The 10,040-nt window shown below is 35.6% G+C and overlaps 2 protein-coding genes across 3 annotated transcripts; both read left to right on the top strand.

Moving 5' to 3' along the window:
• Window positions 1-386: 386 nt before the first annotated feature.
• LOC107015829 (protein NPGR1) lies at window positions 387-4,149 on the top strand. 2 transcript variants are annotated; one of them, XM_027916018.1, is made up of 6 exons: window positions 387-490; window positions 800-1,103; window positions 1,416-1,674; window positions 1,886-3,087; window positions 3,216-3,363; window positions 3,449-4,149. In XM_027916018.1, exons 2-6 carry the CDS (start codon window positions 903-905, stop codon window positions 3,757-3,759), a joined length of 2,121 nt encoding a protein of 706 aa, XP_027771819.1. In that variant the 5' UTR covers window positions 387-490; window positions 800-902; the 3' UTR covers window positions 3,760-4,149. The 2 variants fall into 2 exon arrangements, with proteins under 2 accessions (XP_027771819.1, XP_015071731.1); XM_015216245.2 differs by lacking the exon at window positions 387-490 and having other exon boundaries at window positions 518-1,103.
• Window positions 4,150-5,027: 878 nt separating this feature from the next.
• LOC107015662 lies at window positions 5,028-8,465 on the top strand. The gene is made up of 5 exons (XM_015215992.2): window positions 5,028-5,627; window positions 6,250-6,391; window positions 6,943-7,096; window positions 7,846-8,034; window positions 8,212-8,465. The coding sequence occupies exons 1-5, from the start codon at window positions 5,123-5,125 to the stop codon at window positions 8,215-8,217; spliced, it is 996 nt and encodes a 331-aa protein (XP_015071478.1). The 5' UTR covers window positions 5,028-5,122; the 3' UTR covers window positions 8,218-8,465.
• The last annotated feature ends 1,575 nt before the right edge of the window (window positions 8,466-10,040 follow it).

Here is a 10,040-nt window from a genome sequence, read left to right as displayed (position 1 = left end):
GGGTTGGGGGTGGGGGGGTAGGGTGGGGTGGAACAAGAAAACAGAGAATCTACAAACAGCTACTACTCTGCAACAACTTTGCCCCCCTCCCATACTTTTTTCCTGTCCATAAACTATCTGTGCTACCATGTCAGCTTCTGGACAAATTATTTAAAAAATATCAAAATTGTTCAAGTTACATATTAAATTATTTCGAGATTATATAGTTAAATTTATATTAATATATTACGATAAATTAAATTAAAATAAAAGATATTTCATTTTAACCAGCGTATCAAACGAGCCTGTGTGAGTACTAGAGTAAACTAAAGAATAAATATTTCAAATGTGGACCATTCTACTTAAATCTTTTAAACCCTATATCATAATCTATAGATTTTCAATAGTAATTTTTAAACTGTTAACAAGGACTTCTCTTTAGAAGTTGCTTTAATGACTAATTATATTACTAAACAATGCATGTAAAACAAAGTTTTCTAGTATTTTTATGGTAATTTCAATGTTTTATTCTCTTGTTTGTCTAGCCGTTTTCACTCTGCATTTTAATTGTCATTTTGTTGCTCGTCTTCTTTAATCTCTGTTCCTAAATTATTCTTCTGTTTCATTGGGTTTTATAAGACTTCTCTTGGGATTTTTCTTCCATAAGTTTTACATTTTTATTTGTAAAATTTTGTAATTTTTTTTGGAAGTTTAAGACTTGCTTGCCTTATTTGGATAAGAACTTTTTTGCCCTTTAGCAATTCTTGATCTGATCCAATATTGCATTTACTCTTTTGTTTTCAAATTTTGCTTTTTTCAGCTTTGTAGATAAAAGGGTACTAAGAAAGATTTGAACTTTGGAAGAATTGGACCTAAAGTAAGATTCTTGAAATTTTTGAAATTTTGTTGCTTTTTTGGAGAAGATGTTGTGTGCTTGTTCAGGTGAGCAGTTCAAATTTGATGAGCCACCACCAGAGTCTCCTGAGTCATTGGCTACAAGAGATTTTTCAGCTAGTGGTATTTCTTCAAGAAATGGAACAGTAGATTGGGATTCAAAACTTGATGATGCTCAAGTTGATGAAGTTGAATCAACTTTAAAAGAGGCACTTTCTTTGAACTATGAGGTAAATAGCCTAACACCCTTTAAACTGATGTAGCATTTGAGTTTAAGATACGAGTTGATTTCGCAGATGGTCAGTCAAGGTACAGTAGGTATCTCATAAAGTTATTTTCTTTGTTGAAAAATCATTGAATTTGGTGATTTGCTGAGATAATAAATATTAGTTGAGTGACTAATAGATAGTTCATATAACCGACCCTATTTTGTTTGTGATTGAGGCATAGTTGATTGATTGATTGATTTGTTCACCCGATTTAGTAGCATTGTCTCAAGCTGTATGTAAGTAGATTTGGCTCTTTTGTGGTTTGGGGTGCAGGAAGCAAGAGCTTTGTTGGGGAGGCTAGAATATCAAAGAGGGAATTTTGATGCTGCCCTTCAAGTGTTTCAAGTAATAGATATTAGAACCCTGTCTTCAAGAATGTCCAAAGCAATTTCTGAGAGAACGAGGCCCTTAAAACCGCGTTCCAAAGGTGATATTCTGCCTGCTGGTGTAATGTCACTGCATTCTGTGAGTCTACTTCTTGAAGCAATTTTGCTTAAAGCAAAGTCCTTAGAAGAGCTCAGCCGAATCAAAGGTAAAGCTGTTTCTCGTTATGTTATTTGGTATTTCTCCTTAATGTTATTTGGTTGTTCTATGCTTAGCATCCAGAGTTATCGAAGACTAAAAATGTATTGTCAATCTTAGTTCTGTATGCCATTGATAGATGAATTCAATGCTAATGATATTGAGGGTGTGTTGTCTGCTTTTGGTACTAATGTAGCTGCATATGATTTTTAACTCATCAGATGCTGCTAAGGAGTGCAAGATGATACTGGATGTTGTAGATTCAGCACTACCAAATGGAATACCAGATGGAATTTCTGAAGACTGCAAGTTGTTGGAGATGTTTCATAAAGCACTCGAGTTACTTCCGAAGTTATGGACACAAGCAGGATATTTGGATGAAGCTGTGCTTGCATATCGAAGGGCGCTAATCAAGCCATGGAATTTGGATTCCCAAAGATTGGCCTGTATACAAAAAGACTTAGCCACCACTTTACTCTTTGGAGGCGTTGAAGTTGAGGTTCCTGCTCAATTTCAAGTGTGGGGTTCAACAGCCCCTAAAAGTAACTTGGAGGAAGCAATTCTCTTGTTGTTTGTACTCATGAGCAAAATGCTAAATGGTCAAATAATATGGGATTCTGAAGTCATGAGCCATTTGACATTCGCGCTGACAATTTCTAACAACTTTGAGTCTGTTGCAGATCATATTGAGCAGGTTATTCCCGGAGTTTATACCCGAGCAGAGAGGTGGTATCTACTAGCTCTTTGTTACAGTGCTGCAGGTCAGAATGATACCGCATTGAACCTTGTCAAGAAAATTTCTGGACGTTCGGAAGCCAACCAAGAACCTTATGTTCCATCTCTCTTGTTGGGAGCAAAGCTGTGTTCTCAGGATCTGCAGCAAGCTCACGAGGGGATAAATTTTGCTCGTGAAGTAATTAACTTAGCCAAAAATCAAGACGACCATTTCCTAGTTCAAGCTCATAAACTTCTTGGCGTCTGTTATGGAAATGCTGCAAGAATTTCCCTTTCGGATTTTGAAAGAAATTTCTGCCAAAGAGAAGCATTAGCTGCCTTAAACTCAGCTTCAGTTTGCAAGGAGGATCCAGAAATTATGTTTAGTCTTGGATTAGAAAATGCTATCCAAAGAAACTTGACTCCAGCTTTTAATAATGTAATGCGCTACTCAGAAATGTCGGCTGGAAGTACAGCGAAATCTTGGAAGTTGTTGGCTTTAGTCGTTTCTGCAGAACAGCGATTCAAAGATGCTGAAGCCATAGTTGATCTTGCTCTCGATGAGACTGGACAAATCGACCAAATGGAACATCTCAGATTAAAAGCTGTCCTTCAAATATCTCAACAACAACCCAAGCAAGCCATAGAGACATACAGGATTCTGTTTGCTTTGATTCAAGCACAAAAGGAGTCCGCGGCAAATGATGCGGTATACAACTTTTTTTTTTGGATCTTCCTTTAAGAAAGTTTTGAGTATTCATATAATTCGGTACGTGGAATAACTGTTTGTAAGGAGATTATATTGGAGATCATAAAATTTCTTTGTTTGGGCTGCAGGTAACTTCTCAGAGAAGATTAGAAGTTGAAGCATGGCTTGATTTAGCAGGATTATATACAGATCTTGAGTCGTGGCGTGATGCTGAAATATGTATAAACAGAGCCAAAGCAATTCAATTTTTCTGCCCGCGGAATTGGCATGCAACAGGTCTTAACATAACTGTGCAAAGTATATACAATGTATTCACTGTTGCTTTCTCAGTAACTAACCATGATTCTTTAAACACTTTTAGGTGCATTATTTCAAGCTAAAGAAAGATATAAGGAAGCTCTTGTTGCCTTCTCAGTTTCTCTATCAATAGAACCAGATTACATCCCCAGCATTGTTTCTACAGCTAAAGTCCTTATGAAGATGAGTAACGACGTAGCCCCTATTGCTAGAAGCTTTTTAATGAATGCTCTACGATTAGAACCCACGAACCATGAAGCGTGGTTTAACCTTGGAATGCTTGCAAAGATGGAAGGATCAGTCCATCAAGCAGCAGATTTTTTCCAAGCTGCGCATGAGTTAAAGCTTTCTGCTCCAGTTCAAAGTTTTATCTGATACCGACTACTAATTCAAGGCAGAAACTGAGAACTCGACTTCAGCCATGCATCCAGTAGCAATTTGTTAATAGTGTAGACGTTTGTGACTGATTTATGCAGTCTATCTGGTTCTATACATTTCCCAACATGAACAGGATAGTACTAGCTATTGATGTTGATGAACAACATCTCCGACAGGCTAATGGACATGCTACAGAAGTAGTATCACTCATGGTAATTTGTATCAGTGTATATAACAATTAGTACATCTGTTTGCTGGCTTTTGGAGTAATATCTAGGCTACTGAGTTTACATAATGACATGATATCTTGATCTCACAGTTGATTTGCTTCTGCTTACAATCAAGCACTGAACATTTCCATTGAAAGTACTCTTTGTTCTGTGTTTAGATAGCTGCAATGACCCGATGCAACATGATTGTAACTACGAACTCATACGAGTATATCTAAACGTTCACTATGTATTTCGTGCTTGTTGTGCTCATTCTTTTTTCTTTTCCGACACCTGAAAAATTCCTGGGGATTAACTAATACATGGAAACTCGATGGATAATCGGCTTGTTCATGTTAATTTGTAGGTATTTTGCTTTTACAGGATGTAAACTGTACCACTATGATCATATGAAGTTGTTGAGTCTGAACCCTCTTCATTGCTCCAACATTTGAATATTAGCTAATGCCTAATTAGTTTGAGAGTATGTAGAAACAATCTCTCGACCTCCAGAAGGTTTATAAGGTGTGTATATATTACCCTCTCCCCACTAGGGATTATACTGTATTTGTTGTTGTCGTATTTTCTTCATTCTATTCATTTTATTTGAAGTAAAAATTTTGAGAATTCAAAATTTGATTTTGGCTCTACAACATGTTACGACATCGTTCTGCAGTGTTTGAAAAGATTATGTTGGAATTCGCCTTGGGGTTTGCTCTTCAGCGGGGCTATTGCAAAATGCATCGAGACTCATGTTTGAGATTTAGTTCTATGAGACTTAGTGCCCGAATGTACGTCCTAAACATGCTCAACAATTGTGTGTTAAATTTTTTACTTAACAACTTAATGTATCCTTCGGAGTGACCCAATAATTTTGAACTTGAAACCTCTCATATTGGAGTTTGATTTTATTTTTTATGAGTTTCCATAACCGTGTGTCAAATTATTTTAATCTATTAATGTACTTTTATAATTTTTTATTATTATATTATTTTAGGAAAAATTACAAAAAAAAAAAAAATCAATTCTTTTTAAATCCATAAGTAAAACGCACTCCCCTTTTAAAACACTGATTATTAGAAGTACAAAAGGCATAGCAGTAAGTCCTACTTAAAAAATAGCTCAAGCTTCAACTAAGCTGACCGGAGACGATGAATAATCGGCCGTTAAACTCTCTCCGGCCAACCGAAACCCTAGAACTCGAAAGCGGACTTTCTCTAGTTCCACGAATTAAGCTTCTCTTAACAGTCTACCGTGCGGACAAGTCCGTTAATCCGTTCGACGAGTGGAAGTTCAAGCGATCACTAATCGATTACATAAAATCTTCATTCTTCATCACTGTTCCTGAAGAGGACCTAGTAATTCGGAAATTCAAAGATCTCAACAAGCGCAAGCGCGAGGAGCCGGTGGCGCGCGGTCGCCTTTTTGTTCACGACTTAGGGTTTCTGTCAAAGGTGATTGGGGAAACTGAGGATGATGTGGAGAGAGCTGATAAGAAGTTTCTTGAATGGAGGAGAGGATTTGTGGAAAAATTGAATGGGATTGAGTTGAATTTGGAAGGTACGAAGTTTAAGTTGAATGTAGCTGTGCCGGTGTCTGATGATTTTGAAGGAATGAAGAAGGAATGGGAAGAGATTATTGCTTTTGGTGCTCGTGGTTAGTAAAGATTTTATATGTTTTAGTATTTTGGATATAATGCAGTTGAATTATAATGCTGCTACACTTGCTTTTTGTTTATCCAGAGATTTGTATGTTAGTTAGAAATGTCCATTATAGAATCTAATGGAATAGAGTGAATCTCGATGTATTTCCATATTGTAGTAGCCGGAAGTAGAAAACAAGAATAATGAAGAAACTTGATTGTTATAAGAAGAACAATATCATGTTTCACTGTTCTATATGACTTGCACTCAAGGTAGAAGTCCATGCGATGAATGAAATTTGATAGATAAGAAAATCTGGATTTTAACTTTCAAATGAGGAGCTAAGAAGAAAGGATGCTCAAGAACCGATGTTTTAGTTGTTGTGTGGTGTAAAGAGAAGACCTTTGTTTCAGTTTATGTACGTAAGGGTTATGGAGCTAAAACTACTAACAGCTTGAGCTCACTCAGACTAAAATGTCAAAGCTTCTGGCTGTTTTTGTATTTTGAACGAGCTAGGAGTACTTGGTTCCTCGTTATATTGATGGTGACAGTCATGACTGTGTGATATGATGCGCCAGTGTAAATGGTCCATGCTTACCTTGAAGTAATTATATATCCTATTTTCTTCTTTACAGGATATCAGAGGAGTGGAACGATGCAACCGGATACAATCGTGTTGAAAGGTATGCCATCAAGATGGTTCGCAGAGACGAGGGTCTCATCTAAGCCCTCTATGCTGGTTACTCACACAATTATTTCCGCGATTGGAAAGATAAGGTAAGTGCTATTAGTTGTTTTTATATCATCTATTAGACTGTTTATGAAAATTTATTATCTGTTTGACTACTTGTTTGACATTTGAATTGTTTGTTATGGTGTTGAAAAGCCGTCTATTTGTTCATGGATACTTGCTGCAGTAGCTATCTTGTTCACTTGACTAATATATCAAGTGCTTTTTTAATCATTGTTGAGAAAAAAGTTTCCTAAAGCAATATTGATACCTACTAAAAGCTCTTTCTTTAGAAATGTAATTACCTACAAAAATTGTTGAACAATCATGTCTCAACTACATTCAACTATGTGTTGTGTAGAGCTGGAGACTGCCATATTATGTACTTTGCGTCCCTATTTTTTCCTCTTCCTTAAAATGGTCTACTGTGCTTTTATTTATTTCATTATTCCCATTCGTCCAAGAAAAGATAGGACAGAAACTTGTTGATTGCTCACCCTCTCTTCCAGATTTTAGCTCTTAAGCTTATCATATATACATACAACTATTTTGGTAATTTTCATCTTTATTTTGAATTATCTTATTTTTTCTTCGGTAGGAATCTTCATGTAGCTGAGGACAATAGTGTAGGTGACGATGCAGATGAAGAAGACATAGTTTCTGGTCTTCATTGTAAGATTGTAGTGCGGTTCGAGAAGCACAAGGACTTCTATGACGCTTTGAAGATTTTGTGTGGTCGCTCATTGCAAAAGGTATATTTGTTGGAAGTGGAACATCAATCTATTATTTTAACTTTTCCTATAGTTAGTACCCCATGGTACTCTGAAGGGTATCAGTTGATTTGTCAGAATTGAAAGAAATGAAACGGGTTTGACATATTTAAGAGGTAAAATTTGAGGTGTGTCTATATTGTATTGATGCTCTGTTGAAATATATTGGAGAAATGTACTTTATCTGTTAATCTTTCTCGTCTTCTTTAGCACTCAGAGATGATTATGAATGAAATATCTAACATGTGCTCGGATATATGTGTAAACAATTAGGCTTTATTCAAATACTGCTTTAATGAGTTTTCATCAAAAAGCCTAATTCTTTAATAAGTGTTGCAAAGATTGGTACTTCATACTCCCTCTATCTTATTTTACGTGACACACTTTCCTTTTGTCTTTCTCAAAAAGAACGACACCTTTCTATATTTAGGAATAGTCTAACTTTAAACTTCCCATTTTATCTTTAATGACATGTTCTTTGTTACAAGTTTGAAGAGTTGTGCTTAATCAAACACCCTTACATAAAGATGTGACAGAGTGATAGAGGGAGTACATTTTGCTTGTGCGTGTGCATTCATATTCATAGTTAGCAATCCTTGATGGTTTTGTTTCTCAACCGCCAAAAGTTAGATTTTCTGTAATCCAAATTTAATGACACATTATGCTGATTCCTGAAAGTATTTTTTTTCATTTGATGCTATTGATGTTTGGTAAGTTTGACAATTGTGCAGCAAGGATCACGACTCAAAGCTGATTATGACGTGACCTGGGATAAAGATGGATTCTTCCTAGATGCTAGACATCAAATAGAAGAAAGAAAGAGAATGCCAGCAAGAGGAATGGGAGAAAGAGATGATGGTTATAGGCAACACTTGCGAGTCTCTCAATTTAGTTCTGAGGAAGGACGAAAGAGATTTAAGGTCTAAAGGACACACTTTTAGATATTTCTCCTTCAATTTTTATTTCTGAATTGTGACTATAACAACTGTGATTTATTTCTTCTCTTGCTCTTTTCCAAATGAGGCAAATTGTAATCAAAGTGGCACACCAGTTCAGGTAGGATATTAGATTGATCAAATCTCGTGTCTGAATTGCAGGAATAGGGATAGGAGCGTTATGTTTGTCACCTTCGGAGTATTCCTTGATCAAAGCAGAGACCTGAAGATGATATGTAATTTTTAAAGGGTCAAGACATGATAAATATCTGATTCTATTATGTGGCTCCATTTTAACAGGTATATGTTCCTTCTGCAGAGTCCAAGCTGTACCTTCTTCTGAATTAAAACAATGTGTCAACTTAATTTTGATCTTTGGAAAAGCTCTCAAGCAATCGTCAACCACATGCCCATCACTGTTCCTTTGTTATGAACAAGTCAATGTCTTAAATTTCTACAAACTGCTATTATACTGTCACCTTAAAAAGTAAGAAGTATAAAGTAAAAAAGAAGAGCAGGAGAAAGCTAGTGAAGAAAACCACACACTCTTGAGAATAGAGACTGACTCCGTAATGACAATCTAAGAGACGGGGACATTACATGTTTTGACAGAAAGATCTAGAAAGGAATACCAAACTTTGAGCCTGTAGTCTTACCAACTCCAGAAGGCTCAAGACCCAACTCCATTTGACAGTAGCCCTAAGTGAGGTTTGATGGAAGTTTATAGAGTAACATATTAATTGGATCTATGTGTATAGGAGGCATTTTAAGTTTGTCTTCGGTGCTCAGTTGCAACACTTCAATCCAGTGGCCAACTATGCTTTAGTAAACAGCATTATTAGAGGATAGGTTCAGCTAACTTCTTTATTGTTTGCTCAACAAGAAGTCCCCAGGTGTATAACCGGCCCTACATCTTCTCCATACGTGCTGATGAGACTCGAATAGTTTTTGTTTGTACACTCTGTTCGGGGAACTCCAGTTCTCATCACTTTATTAGCTGAGCTTTCCTCCTGGAATCGATGTGTACACTGATGTTTTATGCTTATATTATAACCTGCTTTTGAGCTTCGTGGAATTCGGTGAGTTAAACCTGGATGTTAGGACAGTATTGGAAAGCAATTAATTGTCATTTAGGGACTGATCTAGATGACAACTTGTTGAGGTTCATTTGTTGCATTTTACCAAGTTCTCGTAGTTCGGAAGCTGTATTTAAACAACGGCATATGCCCCAGAAGACGTGGTTTAAGTTTTTCTACACTCCACAATTGGTGATCTAAACATAGTTTTGAAAGATTTGTTTCTTCTCTATCTCTTGAAGAGTGCTTTCGAGATTTAATGAAGGTTAATTTTGATTACATTGTTCGAGTGATAGAGTCTCAAATAATTTAAATGAACTCTCTTGTGAAAAGGACATTCATTTATTTTAGGTCATGATTATAATCAGGTACACCACAATAAAATGGATGTCAATAGTCTGATAGATCATTCGAGTTAGAAGTTCAGAGCTAAGAAGTGATACGATCGAACAAAATAATGTTAGCGATGAAGTTGAAGACGATATAATATTTGGAATCGGTTACGCATAAAGAAACACTTATTGCGCCTAGAACTTTTTACTATTTTTTGATGCAGCTCAAGAAGTCAATATCATAATTTTTGGATGCTATAAGAAAAGTTAGAGATACTTAGATTTAAATTTTAAAAAAAAACACTATAATTATATTTTAGTAACTTATACCCATAGGTTTTAAAAACTATCAAAATTTATCATATATTTGTATTATTGACACGTGACTTTGTTATTCTAAATCGATTGTTATCATTTTTATCAATAATCATATCATCACTTTTATATTTACTGAATATATCATTACAACTTTAATATTTACATACGAAATTACGTAAAACAACACAAACAAATACTGTGAAGGGTGTTTTGTAAAAGATAAAAATTTGGTGTAGAATTTGAATTATTAAAAGTTTTCAAAATA

The sequence above is a fragment of the Solanum pennellii genome, chromosome 4 (assembly GCF_001406875.1).
Source record: "Solanum pennellii chromosome 4, SPENNV200".
Classification (NCBI taxonomy): domain Eukaryota; kingdom Viridiplantae; phylum Streptophyta; class Magnoliopsida; order Solanales; family Solanaceae; genus Solanum; species Solanum pennellii.
This window is presented reverse-complemented; position numbering and strand designations above follow the sequence as displayed.